Genomic DNA, 18,192 nt, shown 5'->3' with positions numbered 1-18,192 from the left:
ATAATACATGTCAGTGTTTATATGTATATAACAATATATGAATAATAAATGTCAGTGTTTATCTGTAAATAACAATATATCAATAATATATACAAGGTTAAAAGACCCTGCTCTATAAAAGAAGAGCACTGTTGTGTTTTTAGGACTTTGCTGCAAAGATGTTTGTCTCCACCGGGTGATGACCCCTGTTTAAGGGACTTTGATGTTGTCCCCCGGGCCACCGGGTGATGACCCCTGTTTAAGGGACTGTGAGGTTGTCCCCCGGGCCACCGGGTGATGACTCCTGTTTAAGGGACTGTGAGGTTGTCCCCCAGGCCACCGGTTGATGACCCCTGTTTAAGGGACTGTGAGGTTGTCCCCCAGGCCACCGGGTGATGACCCCTGTTTAAGGGACTGTGAGGTTGTCCCCCGGGCCACCGGTTGATGACCCCTGTTTAAGGGACAGTGACGTTGTCCCCGGACCACCGGTTGATGACCCCTGTTTAAGGGACTGTGATGTTGTCCCCCAGGCCACCGGTTGATGACCCCTGTTTAAGGGACTGTGAGGTTGTCCCCCAGGCCACCGGGTGATGACCCCTGTTTAAGGGACTGTGAGGTTGTCCCCCGGGCCACCGGTTGATGACCCCTGTTTAAGGGACTGTGATGTTGTCCCCCGGGCCACCGGGTGATGACCCCTGTTTAAGGGACTGTGACGTTGTCCCTGGACCACCGGTTGATGACCCCTGTTTAAGGGACTGTGACGTTGTCCCCCAGGCCATTGGTTGATGACCTCTGCTTAAAGGACTGTGACGTTGTCCCCCGGGCTACTGGATAATGACCCCTGTTTAAGGGACTGTGACGTCGTCCTCCGGACCACTGGGAGATGACCCCTGTTTAAGGGACCGTGAGGTTGTCCCCCCAGGCCACCAGTTGATGGCCCCTGTTTAAGGGATTGTGACGGGTTCTCCTTTGTTTGCAGACATCAGGTGACAGAGAGGAAGAGCCGGCTCAGTCTCACCAGGTTTGGCTCCCATGAAAATGTCAGCCAGCATAAAAAGACTCCATCCAGCACGTGAGTTCCAAGGATTTCATTTAGACCAGCATGATTGGTATTTGACCCCAGCTTTGAGGTCCACACGTGTAGGACTTTGCTGCCGGGTCCTCTAACCGCCATCTTTTCTCAGCATTTCAGCAGAGACGGCTCTGCAATGGAGCGAGTCCTTCGAAGAACTGATGAAGAACTCAGGTCAGTTGAAACACGGGCGGTGAAGCCAGGTCACTGCCCACGCTCAGCCGCGGTGTATTCGTCAAAGAATATTGAGAGCCTTATTTGTCGCAATGCACGTTTTTAATGTTTGCAACTTCCTCTTTATCACAAAATTGCTCCTTTGTGCGTCGTTGAAAGTGTGAAAAAGTGCTCCCGAGTGAGGGGAGCCACAATAATGAGTGTGATTCAATAAAAATATCATTAAAGTTTAACTGCAAACAAATGATCAAACATCCCTGAATAATGTTTTTGTTTATTTACCGTACATAACGACTGGTATTTAAGCCGCACCCACCAACTTTGAGAAGAAATAAATGTGTTTACATATTTTAGCCACACCTGACTAAACATATTTAGTCAATGAAGTCATGGTCATGGAGCCATTAGCTGTGCAAGCTAGCTCTCCAATCAGCTAAACAGACTCAATAAGAGGAGTTAACTCCTAGCTAGCTCTCCAATCAGCTAAACAGACTCAATAAGAGGAGTTAACTCCTAGCTAGCTCTCCAATCAGCTAAACAGACTCAATAGGAGGAGTTAACTCCTAGCTAGCTCTCCAATCAGCTAAACAGACTCAATAGGAGGAGTTAACTCCTAGCTAGCTCTCCAATCAGCTAAACAGACTCAATAAGAGGAGTTAACTCCTAGCTAGGTCTCCAATCAGCTAAACAGACTCAGTAAGAGGAGTTAACTCCTAGCTAGCTCTCCAATCAGCTAAACAGACTCAATAAGAGGAGTTAACTCCTAGCTAGCTCTCCAATCAGCTAAACAGACTCAATAACTCCACGGTGACGTTTTGGTGAATTTGCAAAAGTGAAACAATACAAAAAGAATGTAAGTTAATAATACTAACAGAGGCACTCGTAAACCTGTTAGCATAATGATGCTAGCTTGAACACAGTATGATAGCAGGTACTAACATGCATGGCAACACTACTAAGTCAACATTGTTTGACTTATATTGTGAAACTACTAAGTAAACATTGCTTGAGTTATATTGTGAAACTACTAAGTCAACATTGTTTGAGTTATATTGTGAAACTACTAAGTCAACATTGTTCGAGTTATATTGTTAAACTACTAAGTCAACATTGTTTGAGTTATATTGTGTAACTACTAAGTAAACATTGTTTTAGTTTTATAGTGAAAGTACTAAGTAAACATTGTTTTAGTTATATAGTAAAACTACTAAGTAAACATTGTTTGAGTTATATTGTGAAACTACTAAGTAAACATTGTTTTAGTTATATTTTGAAACTACTAAGTAAACATTTTTTTAATTGTATTGTGAAACTACTAAGTCAACATTGTTTGAGTTATATTGTGAAACTACTAAGTCAACATTGTTTGAGTTATATTGTGAAACTACTAAGCAAACATTGTTTTAGTTATATTGTGAAACTACTAAGTCAACATTGTTTGAGTTATATTATGAAAGTACTAAGTAAACATTGTTTTAGTTTTATAGTGAAACTACTAAGTAAACATTGTTTGACTTATATTGTGAAACTACTAAGCAAACATTGTTTTAGTTATATTGTGAAACTACTAAGTCAACATTGTTTGAGTTATATTATGAAAGTACTAAGTAAACATTGTTTTAGTTTTATAGTGAAACTACTAAGTAAACATTGTTTGAGTTATATTGTGAAACTACTAAGTAAACATTGTTTTAGTTATATAGTGAAACTACTAAGTAAACATTGTTTTAGTTATATAGTGAAACTACTAAGTGAACATTGTTTGAGTTATATTGTGAAAGTACTAAGTAAACATTGTTTAAGTTGTATAGTGAAACTACTAAGTAAACATTGTTTGAGTTATATTGTGAAACTACTAAGTAAACATTGTTTGAGTTACATTGTGAAACTACTAAGTAAACTTTGTTTGAGTTATATTGTGAAACTACTAAGTAAACATTGTTTTAGTTATATTGTGAAAGTACTAAGTCAACATTGTTTTAGTTATATAGTGAAACTACCAAGTTAACATTGTTTTTTAGTTATATTGTGAAAGTACTAAGTAAACATTGTTTGAGTTATATCGTGAAAGTACTAAGTCAACATTGTTTTAGTTATATAGTGAAACTACTAGGTAAACATTGTTTGAGTTATATTGTGAAACTACTAAGTAAACTTTGTTTGAGTTATATTGTGAAACTACTAAGTAAACAGTGTTTTAGTTATATTGTGAAACTACTAAGTATACATTGTTTTAGTTATATAGTGAAACTACTAAGTAAACATTGTTTTAGTTATATAGTGAAACTACTAAGTGAACATTGTTTTAGTTATAAAGTGAAACTACTAAGTAAACATTGTTTTAGTTATATAGTGAAACTACTAAGTAAACATTGTTTTAGTTATATAGTGAAACTACTAAGTGAACATTGTTTGAGTTATATTGTGAAAGTACTAAGTAAACATTGTTTAAGTTGTATAGTGAAACTACTAAGTAAACATTGTTTGAGTTATATTGTGAAACTACTAAGTAAACATTGTTTGAGTTACATTGTGAAACTACTAAGTAAACTTTGTTTGAGTTATATTGTGAAACTACTAAGTAAACATTGTTTTAGTTATATTGTGAAAGTACTAAGTCAACATTGTTTTAGTTATATAGTGAAACTACCAAGTTAACATTGTTTTTTAGTTATATTGTGAAAGTACTAAGTAAACATTGTTTGAGTTATATCGTGAAAGTACTAAGTCAACATTGTTTTAGTTATATAGTGAAACTACTAGGTAAACATTGTTTGAGTTATATTGTGAAACTACTAAGTAAACTTTGTTTGAGCTATATTGTGAAACTACTAAGTAAACAGTGTTTTAGTTATATTGTGAAACTACTAAGTAAACATTGTTTTAGGTATATTGTGAAAGTACTAAGTCAATATTGTTTTAGTTATATTGTGAAACTTAGAACGCTTGCTTGGAGTGAAGAATGGAGAATGTTTTTGAGCAGAAACTCTATAGACGATTGGTAGACAAAACCAGATATACTTCCGGTTCAAGGCACAAAACCCGAAGTATATTTTGGACTGGTCCAAAAGAAGGCACCATAGCACAAACATTAGCACACCTTTTCTGTGTTTTATGACAAATATTTGAGGAATGCCAAAGAAGAAAAAGTAGTCCGTCAAATACGGAACTTGAAGCACATTTAGCTGACCTTTAAATGAGGAAGTTGTTTTCATATCCTTCACTTAGTTTTGAACACACGCTTTCTTCTCCTTCCTGGCATGTTGCCGTGGTAACCAGCTGCACTTTCTCTCAGACGGGGTGGAGACCTTCTCTGGCTTCCTGCGCACGGAGTTCAGTGAGGAGAACATGGACTTCTGGCTGGCGTGTGAAGAATACAAGACCTTGCACTCGGACAACAAGCTGCCGGCCAAAGCCAAACACATTTATGCCCTTTTTATTGAGTCGGACGCCCCGAAAGAGGTAAGCAACGTTCATGAAGGTGTTCTTGTCTCCTGGGGGTGGACAACATTTAGGGCCTGTTCCTCAAAGTATCTCTGGGTGGATTCTAGTGGCTCACTCACCTGGAACCAAAGGGGCTTTAAGCACACTTTCTAGTGGGTCACTCACTTGGAACCAAAGGGGCTTTAAGCACACTTTCTAGTGGGTCACTCACCTAGAACCAAAGGGGCTTTAAGCACACTTTCTAGGGGCTCACTCACCTGGAACCAAAGGGGCTTTAAGCACACTTTCTAGTGGGTCACTCACCTGGAACCAAAGGGGCTTTAAGCACACTTTCTAGTGGGTCACTCACCTAGAACCAAAGGGGCTTTAAGCACACTTTCTAGTGGCTAACTTACCTGGAACCAAAGGGGCTTTAAGCACACTTTCTAGTGGCTCACTCACCTGGAACCAAAGGGGCTTTAAGCACACCTTCTAGTGGCTCACACACCTGGAACCAAAGGGGCTTTAAGCACACTTTCTAGTGGGTCACTCACCTGGAACCAAAGGGGCTTTAAGCACACTTTCTAGTGGGTCACTCACCTGGAACCAAAGGGGCTTTAAGCACACTTTCTAGTGGGTCACTCACCTAGAACCAAAGGGGCTTTAAGCACACTTTCTAGTGGGTCACTCACCTAGAACCAAAGGGGATTTAAGCACACTTTCTAGTGGCTCACTCACCTAGAACCAAAGGGGCTTTAAGCACACTTTCTAGTGGGTCACTCACCTAGAACCAAAGGGGCTTTAAGCACACTTTCTAGTGGGTCACTCACCTGGAACCAAAGGGGCTTTAAGCACACTTTCTAGTGGCTCACTCACCTGGAACCAAAGGGGCTTTCAATGAATCAATGAATGTTTATTTATATAGCCCTAAATCACAAGTGTCTCAAAGGGCTGTACAAGCCACAACGACATCCTCGGTACAGAGCCCACATACGGGCAAGGAAAAACTCACCCCAGTGGGACGTCGGTGAATGACTATGAGAAACCCACATATGTGGGTAACCCCCCCCCCCTCTAGGGGAGACCGAAAGCAACGGATGTCGAGTGGGTCTGACATAACATTGTGAAAGTCCAGTCCACAGTGGATCCAACACATCAGCGGGAGTCCAGTCCACAGCGGGGCCAACAGGAAACCATCCCGAGCGGAGACGGGTCAGCAGCGCAGAGATGTCCCCAACCGATGCACAGGCTAGTGGTCCACCCGGGGTCCCGGCTCTGGACAGCCAGCACTTCATCCATGGCCACCGGACCTATGCAACTCCCCCTCGCAAGGGACAGGGGAGAAGAGGAGAGAAGAAAAGAAACGGCAGATCAACTGGTCTTTAAGCACACTTTCTAGTGGCTCACTCACCTAGAACCAAAGGGGCTTTAAGCACACTTTCTAGTGGCTCACTCACCTGGAACCAAAGGGGCTTTAAGCACACTTTCTAGTGGGTCACTCACATGGAACCAAAGGGGCTTTAAGCACACTTTCTAGTGGGTCACTCACTTGGAACCAAAGGGGCTTTAAGCACACTTTCTAGTGGGTCACTCACAGGGAACCAAAGGGGCTTTAAGCACACTTTCTAGTGGGTCACTCACTTGGAACCAAAGGGGCTTTAAGCACACTTTCTAGTGGGTCACTCACCTAGAACCAAAGGGGCTTTAAGCACACTTTCTAGTGGGTCACTCACCCAGAACCAAAGGGGCTTTAAGCACACTTTCTAGTGGCTCACTCACCTAGAACCAAAGGGGCCTTAAGCACACTTTCTAGGGGCTCACTCACCTGGAACCAAAGGGGCTTTAAGCACACTTTCTAGTGGCTCACTCACCTGGAACCAAAGGGGCTTTAAGCACACTTTCTAGTGGGTCACTCACTTGGAACCAAAGGGGCTTTAAGCACACTTTCTAGTGGCTCACTCACCTGGAACCAAAGGGGCTTTAAGCACACTTTCTAGTGGGTCACTCACTTGGAACCAAAGGGGCTTTAAGCACACATTCTAGTGGCTCACTCACCTAGAACCAAAGGGGCTTTAAGCACACATTCTAGTGGCTCACTCACCTGGAGCCAAAGGGGCTTTAAGCACACTTTCTAGTGGGTCACTCACTTGGACCCAAAGGGGCTTTAAGCAAACTTTCTAGTGGGTCACTCACCTAGAACCAAAGGGGCTTTAAGCACACTTTCTAGTGGCTCACTCACCTGGAACCAAAGGGGTTTTAAGCACACTTTCTAGTGGGTCACTCACCTAGAACCAAAGGGGCTTTAAGCACACCTTCTAGTGGGTCACTCACCTGGAACCAAAGGGGCTTTAAGCACACTTTCTAGTGGCTCACTCACCTAGAACCAAAGGGGCTTTAAGCACACTTTCTAGTGGCTCACTCACCTGGAACCAAAGGGGCTTTAAGCACACTTTCTAGTGGGTCACTCACTTGGAACCAAAGGGGCTTTAAGCACACTTTCTAGTGGCTCACTCACCTAGAACCAAAGGGGCTTTAAGCACACTTTCTAGTGGCTCACTCACCTAGAACCAAAGGGGCTTTAAGCACACTTTCTAGTGGCTCACTCACCTGGAACCAAAGGGGCTTTAAGCACACTTTCTAGTGGGTCACTCACTTGGAACCAAAGGGGCTTTAAGCACACTTTCTAGTGGCTCACTCACCTAGAACCAAAGGGGCTTTAAGCACACTTTCTAGTGGCTCACTCACCTAGAACCAAAGGGGCTTTAAGCACACTTTCTAGTGGCTCACTCACCTGGAACCAAAGGGGCTTTAAGCACACTTTCTAGTGGCTCACTCACCTAGAACCAAAGGGGCTTTAAGCACACTTTCTAGTGGGTCACTCACCTAGAACCAAAGGGGCTTTAAGCACACTTTCTAGTGGGTCACTCACCTGGAACCAAAGGGGCTTTAAGCACACTTTCTAGTGGCTCACTCACCTGGAACCAAAGGGGCTTTAAGCACACTTTCTAGTGGGTCACTCACCTGGAACCAATGGGGCTTTAAGCACACTTTCTAGTGGGTCACTCACTTAGAACCAAAGGGGCTTTAAGCACACTTTCTAGTGGCTCACTCACCTGGAACCAAAGGGGCTTTAAGCACACTTTCTAGTGGGTCACTCACCTAGAACCAAAGGGGCTTTAAGCACACTTTCTAGTGGCTCACTCACTTGGAACCAAAGGGGCTTTAAGCACACTTTCTAGTGGCTCACTCACCTGGAACCAAAGGGGCTTTAAGCACACTTTCTAGTGGCTCACTCACCTGGAACCAAAGGGGCTTTAAGCACACTTTCTAGTGGCTCACTCACCTGGAACCAAAGGTTGTGTTTTTGGAAGATGTTCCTTTAGATGTTCCTTTATATGTTCCTTCAGATGTTCCTTTAGATGTTCCTTCAGATGTTCCTTCAGATGTACTTTTACTTGGTACAATTAGTACTTTTCACTGGTGCATTATTTGTTTTGTTCTTCTTTTTCTTCTTCTTCTTCTTCTTCTCCTCGTCTTCTTCTTCTTCTTCTTCTTCTTCTTCTTCTTCTCCTTTTTCTTCTTCTTCTTCTTACCGTCTTCTTCTTCTTCTTCTTATCCTCGTCTTCTTCTTCTTCTTCTTCTTCTTCTTCTTATTTTCCTTCTTTCATCTTCTTCCTCGTCTTCTTCTTCTTCATCTTCATCATCTTTTTGTTCTTCTTCTTCTTCTTCTTCTGCTTGTTCTTGTTGTTGTTCTTGTTCTTCTTCTTCTTCTTCTGCTTCTTCTTCTGCTTCTTCTTCTGCTTCTTCTTCTTCTTCTTCTTCAGATTTTGGCGCGCTCTACCTTTCACATTTGTGATTCAAAGCGTTCAACCTATTTGGCATTCCTCTGCTTTCCCTGGACAAATTCCCAGATTTCCCAGAATTCCATGTTTTTCAGGGACATTTTTTTCATTCAAATTGAATTGGCCATTTTTCAAACATCAACTTAAAAATATTTAGCCAATTGTGTGCTCCTTTTCAACAATTATAAATAAATAAAAATTCCCAGATTTCCTAGAATTCCCAGTTTTTAGGGACATTTTCCCCATTCCAAAATGAATTATCCATTTTTCAAACATCCACCAATTCCACATTTTCAATTAATTAATTTCCATATTCCACTCGTCCTGGACATTCAAACTGTTGTTTTTCCAAGTTGAAACATTTTCCAGCAATTACCAGTTTTCCAAAATTATATTTTCACCCTTTTTTCTGTATTCTTTCCACATTTTTCAACCGTTCCACCGTCCAAACATTCCTCTTAATCAGGACAAAAAAACCTAAATTGAACTGGAAAAATTCCCTGTTTTCCCAAATTTTCCAGGAATCCCATAATACCATTTCTCAATTCAAAATGTTACTATTTCAACATTTCTCGCCCGTTTTGCAAAATTCCAACACCAACTTATTTAGAACATTCACATTTTTTAGCATTTTCAAAAAAACATCCGGCTTTTCCCGAAATCCTCAAATTTCCATGAAATTCCCATTGAAATGAACGGGACAACTCCCACATTTTTCATCAGATTTTTCAACTTCAAAATATTCAGCCTGTCCAGGATACGTGTGCTCCCTTTCAACAATCATCCCAAAAATTCCCCAGATTTCCTAGAATTCCCAGTTTTTAGGGACATTTTCCCCATTCAAAATGAATTATCCATTTTTCAAACATCCACCATTTCCACATTTTCAATTGATTAATTTCCATATTCCACTCGTCCTGAAAATTCAAACTGTAATTTTTCCAAGTTTAAAAAAAATTCCAGGAATTCCCAGTTTTCCAAACCCTATTTTCACCCTTTTTTCTGTACTCCTTGCACATTTTTCAACCGTTCCACCTTCAAAACATTCCTCTTAATCAGGACAAAAAACTAAGTTGAACTGGAAAAATTCCCTGTTTTCCCAAATTTTCCAGGAATCCCATAATACCATTTCTCAATTCAAAATGTTACTATTTCAACATTTCTCGCCCGTTTTGCAAAATTCCAACACCAACTCATTTAGAACATTCACATTTTTTAGCATTTTCAAAAAAACATCCGGCTTTTCCCGAAATCCTCAAATTTCCATGAAATTCCCATTGAAATGAACGGGACAACTCCCACATTTTTCATCAGATTTTTCAACTTCAAAATATTCAGCCTGTCCAGGATACGTGTGCTCCCTTTCAACAATCATCCCAAAAGTTCCCCAGATTTCCTAGAATTCCCAGTTTTTAGGGACATTTTCCCCATTCAAAATGAATTATCCAGTTTTCAAACATCCACCATTCCCACATTTTTCAACCAATTCGAACCATTCCACCTTCAACCACCGTCTACCGTTAACGCAGACGCTGCATTTATTTTCGCTTATATTTGTCTATAAAAGTGTTGTAAGTACACCTCTGCATAACATTTCATCCTTATTAACATAAAAAAAAAAATTAAAAAAGAAAGAAACCTAGATCCATTTACAACAAATAATACCTGTATTTTCATTTATTTATTTTTGGTCGGTAACAGAAAATATTTCAAATGCATCAATTTGCCTAAAATTCAAAACAAACTCAAATTCTTATTTGAACTATACAAACATTAACTTGACTTGCACCATTTGATAGTGAAAAATGTAATTAAATTTTAAAAAATAAGACATTTAATTGAACAGGAACTCAGGAGGACAATGAATAAAACACTTGAATAACCTTCACTAGAAAAATTGACAATTTGTGCTGATTTCCTTTCTTTGATCCCCATGAGCAGTCCTGATTCATATCTGCAGTGACAAAGACGCCCCTGCGGGGATTTGAACCCCCAACCTTCTGATCCACCGTCATCAAAAGTCTCTTCTGGACTTTTTTGTATCATTTCAAACTTCCAAAAGGGACTTTTCCACAGACAGCTTTTAGAACAACTTCCTGACTGTTATTATCAGTATTTGTCATTTTTTTCAATAGATTTTTTAATTTTTTATTCTGTTGACAAAACCAGAATGCGGAAAATTAAAGCGTCTTATCTTCCCAATGATAAGCAGTATAAAATACGTGTATTTTAGCCCTAGATGCTAATTAATTACAGCTCCTAACGCGCCAAGAGAATGCTGCCAACTCACACCTTCATGTTTATTTATTACAAAAGTTCACTTTAACAACAGTTAGAGGAACATTTGCGGTGTTGGAGGCAGAACTAAGAACTACTACACACCTGTTCTGCTGCAGCCTTCTTCTCCATTTTAGACTTACAAGATGGCACGTTGGAGGAAAATGACTGCAAGTAGCAGCAGAGAAGTGACAATGTTGACAATAGCGTGCTTGTTGACAACACTCGCCTTCTAGTCAATCTACTAAAATACATTTGAAATTAGATTTGAAAGAAATGGACTGTGTTGAGGCTAGTTGGACCACCTCAGTCGTGGTTTTATGACCTGAGAAATGACTTGGTGAAAACCCGGGATAAGACCTAAGTAGAATGTTTAAAGAGGAAACAATCGCATAAATTACAGTCGAGTTGGTGTTGGAATTTTTCAAAACGGGCGAGAAATGTCGAAGTAGTAACATTTTGAATTGTGAAATGGCATTATAAGATTCCTGGAAATTTGGGAAAACCGGGAATTTTTCCAGTTCAACTTAGTTTTTTGTTCTGATTAAGAGGAATGTTTTGACGGTGGAACGGTTGAAAAATGTGCAAGGAGTACAGAAAAAAGGGTGAAAATAGGGTTTGGAAAACTGGGGATTCCTGGATTTTTTTTTAACTTGGAAAAACGACAGTCTGAATGTCCAGGAATAGTGAAATATATGGAAATGAATCAATTTAAAATGTGGAAATGGTGGATGTATAAAAAATGGATCATTCATTTTGAATGGGGAAAATGTACCTAAAAACTGGAAATTCTAGGAAATACGGGGAATTTTTGGGATGATTGTTGAAAGGGAGCACACGTATCCTGGAAAAGCTGAATATTTTGAAGTTGGAACGGTTTGAATCGGATGAAAAATGTGAGAGTTGTAGAACTTTGAAAAATGTCCCATTCATTTCAATGGGAATTTCATGGAAATTTGGGAATTTCTGGAAAAGCAGGAATTTTTGGGAAAATGCTAAAAAAAAATATGTGAATGTTCAAAATGAGTTGGTGTTGGAATTTTTCAAAACGGGCGAGAAATGTTGAAGTAGTAACATTTTGAATTGAGAAATGGTATTATGGAATTCCTGGAAAATTTGGGAAAAGGGGGAATTTTTCCAGTTCAAAAAAACAACTTAGTTTTTTGTCCTGATTGAGAAGAATATTTGGACGGTAGACCGGTTGAAAAATGTGCAAGGAGTACAGAAAAAAGGGTGAAAATAGGGTACGGAAAACTGGGAATTACTGGAATTTTTTTTTACTTGGAAAAACGACAGTTTGAATGTCCAGGACAAGTGGAATATGGAAATTAATCAATTGAAAATGTGGAAATGGTGGATGTTTAAAAAATGGATAATTAATTTTGAATGGGGAAAATATCCCTAAAAACTGGGAATTCTAGGAAATCCGGGGAATTTTTGGGATGATTGTTGAAAGGGATCACACGTATCCTGGAAAAGCTGAATATTTTGAAGTTGGAACGGTTTGAATCGGATGAAAAATGTGAGAGTTGTAGAACTTTGAAAAATGTCCCATTCATTTCAATGGGAATTTCATGGAGATTTGGGAATTTCTGGAAAAGTGGGAATTTTTGGGAAAATGCTAAAAAATGTAAATGTTAAAAATGAGTTGGTGTTGGAATTTTTCAAAACGGGCGAGAAATGTTGAAGTAGTAACATTTTGAATTGAGAAATGGTATTATGGAATTCCTGGAAAATTTGGGAAAAGGGGGAATTTTTCCAGTTAAAAAAAACAACTTAGTTTTTTGTCCTGATTAAGAGGAATATTTGGACGGTAGACCGGTTGAAAAATGTGGAAGGAGTACAGAAAAAAGGGTGAAAATAGGGTTCGGAAAACTGAGAATTCCTGGAATTTTTTGTACTTGGAAAATTGGTTGATCGAATGTCCACTGTCACAACATTCCTCTTAGTCAGGACAAAAAAACAAATTGTTTTAAGAACTGGAAAAATTCCCGGTTTTCCTGAAATTCTGTAAATACCATTTTTCAATGAAAAAACTGTTTCTACTTCAACTTTTCTTGAATATCATTTTTCAAAGTTCAACAAAATTCCAGGAATTCCTGTTTTTTTCTAACCTTATTTCCAACCTTTTCATTCAGGACATTCTTGCTACTAATCTTTTTTTTTTTTCAATCCCACTTTTCATAAAATTTCCAGGAAGTTCCCATTAAAATGAATAGGACCTTTTTCAAAGTTGCACAATTCCCACATTTTTCATCCTTTTCAAACTCATCCTGGACATTCAAACTATCATTTTTCAAAGTTCAACAAATTTCCAGGAATTCCTGTTTTTTTCTAACCTTATTTCCAACCTTTTTCAGTGCGATGACTCCTTTCACATTTTCAACCCTCTTCAAGCGTTCCACTGTCTGAACATTCCTCTTAGTCAGGACAAAAAAAACAAGTTGGTTTAAGGATTAGAAAAATTCCCGGTTTTCCCAAAATTCTGTAATACCATTTTTCTATTAAAATACTGTTTCTACTTCAACATTTCTTGACCGAGTTAAACAATTCCAACAGCAACCAACTCAGCTCATTCAGGACATTCTTGCTAATAATTTTTTACAATCAGCTTTCCACAAAATTTCCAGGAAGTTCCCATTCAAATGAATAGGACATTTTTCCAAGTTGCACAATTCCCACATTTTTCAACCTTTTCAAACCATTCCACTCATCCTGGACATTCAAACTATCATTTTTCAAAGTTCAACAAATTTCCAGGAATTCCTATTTTTTCTAACCTTTTTCAGTGTGATGACTCCTTTCACATTTTCAACCCACTTCAAGCGTTCCACTGTCTAAACATTCCTCTTAGTCAGGACAAAAAAACCAAGTTGGTTTAAGGATTAGAAAAATTCCCGGTTTTCCCGAAATTCTGTAATACAATTTTTCTATTAAAATACTGTTTCTACTTTAACATTTTTTGAGCGATTTAAACAATTCCAACAGCAACCAACTCAGCTCATTCAGGACATTCTTGCTACCAATCTTTTTTTTTTACAATCCCACTTTTCCCAAAATTTCCAGGAAGTTCCCATTAAAATGAATAGGACATTTTTCAAAGTTGCACAATTCCCACATTTTTCATCCTTTTCAAACCATTCCACTCATCCTGGACATTCAAACTATCATTTTTCAAAGTTCAACAAATTTCCAGGAATTCCTGTTTTTTTCTAAACTTATTTCCAACCTTTTTCAGTGCGATGACTCCTCACACATTTTTCAACCCTCTTCAAGCGTTCCACTGTCTAAAAATTCCTCTTATAAGGACAAAAAAAACAAGTTGGTTTAAGAATTAGAAAAATTCCCGGTTTTCCCGAAATTCTGTAATACCATTTTTCTATTAAAATACTGTTTCTACTTCAACATTTCTTGACCGAGTTAAACAATTCCAACAGCAACCAACTCAACTCATTCAGGACTTTCTTGCTAATAATCATTTTTTACAATCAGCTTTCCCCAAAATTTCCAGGAAGTTCCCATTCAAATGAATGGGACATTTTTCCAAGTTGCACAATTCCCACATTTTTCAACCTGTTTAAACCATTCCACTCATCCTGGACATTGAAAACTGTCATTTTTCAAAGTTCAACAAATTTCCAGGAATTCCTGTTTTTTTCTAACCTTTTTCAGTGTGATGACTCCTTTCCCATTTTTCAGCCCACTTCAAGCGTTCCACTGTCAAAAAAAAAAACATTCCTCTTACTCAGGACAAAAAAACAAGTTGGTTTAAAAACTTGAAAAATTCCCGCTTTTCCCGAAATCCCGTAATACCATTTTTCTATTAAAACTGCTACTACTTTAACATTTCTTGACCCATTTGAACAATTCCAACACCAACCAACTCAGCTCATTCAGGACATTAATGATCCTAATCATTTTTTTGGAATTCCGCTTTTCCCAAAATTCCCAAATTTCCAGGAAGTTCCCATTAAAATGAATCGGACATTTTTCCAAGTTGCACAATTCCCACATTTTTCAACATTTTCAAACCATTCCACTCATCCTGGACATTCAAACTATCATTTTTCAAAGTTCAACACATTTCCAGGAATTCCTGTTTTTTTCTAACCTTTTTCAGTGTGATGACTCCTTTCACATTTTCAACCCTCTTCAAGCGTTCCACTGTCTGAACATTCCTCTTAGTCAGGACAAAAAAACCAAGTTGGTTTAAGGATTAGAAAAATTCCCGGTTTTCCCGAAATTCTGTAATACCATTTTTCTATTAAAATACTGTTTCTACTTCAACATTTCTTGACCGAGTTAAACAATTCCAACAGCAACCAACTCAGCTCATTCAGGACATTCATGCTACTAATCTTTTTTTTTCAATCCCACTTTTCCCAAAATTTCCAGGAAGTTCCCATTGAAATGAAAGGGACATTTTTTCCAAGTAGCACAATTCCCACATTTTTCAACCTTTTCAAACCATTCCACTCATCCTGGACATTCAAACTATCATTTTTCAAAGTTCAACAAATTTCCAGGAATTCCTGTTTTTTTCTAACCTTATTTCCAACCTTTTTCAGTGTGATGACTCCTTTCACATTTTCAACCCACTTCAAGCGTTCCACTGTCTAAACATTCCTCTTAGTCAGGACAAAAAAACCAAGTTGGTTTAAGGATTAGAAAAATTCCCGGTTTTCCCGAAATTCTGTAATACCATTTTTCTATTAAAATACTGTTTCTACTTTAACATTTTTTGAGCGATTTAAACAATTCCAACAGCAACCAACTCAGCTCATTCAGGACATTCTTGCTACTAATCTTTTTTTTTTAAAATCCCACTTTTCCCAAAATTTCCAGGAAGTTCCCATTAAAATGAATAGGACATTTTTCAAAGTTGCACAATTCCCACATTTTTCATCCTTTTCAAACCATTCCACTCATCCTGGACATTCAAACTATCATTTTTCAAAGTTCAACAAATTTCCAGGAATTCCTGTTTTTTTCTAAACTTATTTCCAACCTTTTTCAGTGCGATGACTCCTCCCACATTTTTCAACCCTCTTCAAGCGTTCCACTGTCTAAAAATTCCTCTTATAAGGACAAAAAAACAAGTTGGTTTAAGAATTAGAAAAATTCCCGGTTTTCCCGAAATTCTGTAATACCATTTTTCTATTAAAATACTGTTTCTACTTCAACATTTCTTGACCGAGTTAAACAATTCCAACAGCAACCAACTCAGCTCATTCAGGACATTCTTGCTAATAATCATTTTTTACAATCAGCTTTCCCCCAAATTTCCAGGAAGTTCCCATTCAAATGAATGGGACATTTTTCCAAGTTGCACAATTCCCACATTTTTCAACCTGTTCAAACCATTCTACTCATCCTGGACATTCAAACTATCATTTTTCAAAGTTCAACAAATTTCCAGGAATTCCTGTTTTTTTCTAAACTTATTTCCAACCTTTTTCAGTGCGATGACTCCTCACACATTTTTCAACCCTCTTCAAGCGTTCCACTGTCTAAAAATTCCTCTTATAAGGACAAAAAAAACAAGTTGGTTTAAGAATTAGAAAAATTCCCGGTTTTCCCGAAATTCTGTAATACCATTTTTCTATTAAAATACTGTTTCTACTTCAACATTTCTTGACCGAGTTAAACAATTCCAACAGCAACCAACTCAACTCATTCAGGACTTTCTTGCTAATAATCATTTTTTACAATCAGCTTTCCCCAAAATTTCCAGGAAGTTCCCATTCAAATGAATGGGACATTTTTCCAAGTTGCACAATTCCCACATTTTTCAACCTGTTTAAACCATTCCACTCATCCTGGACATTGAAAACTGTCATTTTTCAAAGTTCAACAAATTTCCAGGAATTCCTGTTTTTTTCTAACCTTTTTCAGTGTGATGACTCCTTTCCCATTTTTCAGCCCACTTCAAGCGTTCCACTGTCAAAAAAAAAAACATTCCTCTTACTCAGGACAAAAAAACAAGTTGGTTTAAAAACTTGAAAAATTCCCGCTTTTCCCGAAATCCCGTAATACAATTTTTCTATTAAAACTGCTACTACTTTAACATTTCTTGACCCATTTGAACAATTCCAACACCAACCAACTCAGCTCATTCAGGACATTAATGATCCTAATCATTTTTTTGGAATTCCGCTTTTCCCAAAATTCCCAAATTTCCAGGAAGTTCCCATTAAAATGAATCGGACATTTTTCCAAGTTGCACAATTCCCACATTTTTCAACATTTTCAAACCATTCCACTCATCCTGGACATTCAAACTATCATTTTTCAAAGTTCAACAAATTTCCAGGAATTCCTGTTTTTTTCTAACCTTTTTCAGTGTGATGACTCCTTTCACATTTTCAACCCTCTTCAAGCGTTCCACTGTCTGAACATTCCTCTTAGTCAGGACAAAAAAACCAAGTTGGTTTAAGGATTAGAAAAATTCCCGGTTTTCCCGAAATTCTGTAATACCATTTTTCTATTAAAATACTGTTTCTACTTCAACATTTCTTGACCGAGTTAAACAATTCCAACAGCAACCAACTCAGCTCATTCAGGACATTCATGCTACTAATCTTTTTTTTTCAATCCCACTTTTCCCAAAATTTCCAGGAAGTTCCCATTGAAATGAAAGGGACATTTTTTCCAAGTAGCACAATTCCCACATTTTTCAACCTTTTCAAACCATTCCACTCATCCTGGACATTCAAACTATCATTTTTCAAAGTTCAACAAATTTCCAGGAATTCCTGTTTTTTTCTAACCTTATTTCCAACCTTTTTCAGTGTGATGACTCCTTTCACATTTTCAACCCACTTCAAGCGTTCCACTGTCTAAACATTCCTCTTAGTCAGGACAAAAAAACCAAGTTGGTTTAAGGATTAGAAAAATTCCCGGTTTTCCCGAAATTCTGTAATACCATTTTTCTATTAAAATACTGTTTCTACTTTAACATTTTTTGAGCGATTTAAACAATTCCAACAGCAACCAACTCAGCTCATTCAGGACATTCTTGCTACTAATCTTTTTTTTTTAAAATCCCACTTTTCCCAAAATTTCCAGGAAGTTCCCATTAAAATGAATAGGACATTTTTCAAAGTTGCACAATTCCCACATTTTTCATCCTTTTCAAACCATTCCACTCATCCTGGACATTCAAACTATCATTTTTCAAAGTTCAACAAATTTCCAGGAATTCCTGTTTTTTTCTAAACTTATTTCCAACCTTTTTCAGTGCGATGACTCCTCCCACATTTTTCAACCCTCTTCAAGCGTTCCACTGTCTAAAAATTCCTCTTATAAGGACAAAAAAACAAGTTGGTTTAAGAATTAGAAAAATTCCCGGTTTTCCCGAAATTCTGTAATACCATTTTTCTATTAAAATACTGTTTCTACTTCAACATTTCTTGACCGAGTTAA

General features: G+C 38.0%; 1 protein-coding gene across 1 annotated transcript in view; it reads left to right on the top strand.

The window, feature by feature from the left end:
- Window positions 1–18,192, top strand: part of rgs18 (regulator of G protein signaling 18) — a 49,782-nt gene that overhangs the window by 18,368 nt on the left and 13,222 nt on the right. Inside the window, exons 4-6 of the mRNA XM_062046127.1 lie at window positions 959–1,051; window positions 1,164–1,225; window positions 4,521–4,687. Of these exons, the coding sequence (XP_061902111.1) occupies window positions 959–1,051; window positions 1,164–1,225; window positions 4,521–4,687 (322 nt within the window). The remainder of the gene's footprint in view (window positions 1–958; window positions 1,052–1,163; window positions 1,226–4,520; window positions 4,688–18,192) is intronic.

This window comes from Entelurus aequoreus, linkage group LG05 (genome assembly GCF_033978785.1).
Source record: "Entelurus aequoreus isolate RoL-2023_Sb linkage group LG05, RoL_Eaeq_v1.1, whole genome shotgun sequence".
NCBI lineage: Eukaryota > Metazoa > Chordata > Actinopteri > Syngnathiformes > Syngnathidae > Entelurus > Entelurus aequoreus.
Note: the sequence above shows the minus strand (reverse complement) of the source record. Positions and strands in the feature narration are given on the sequence as shown.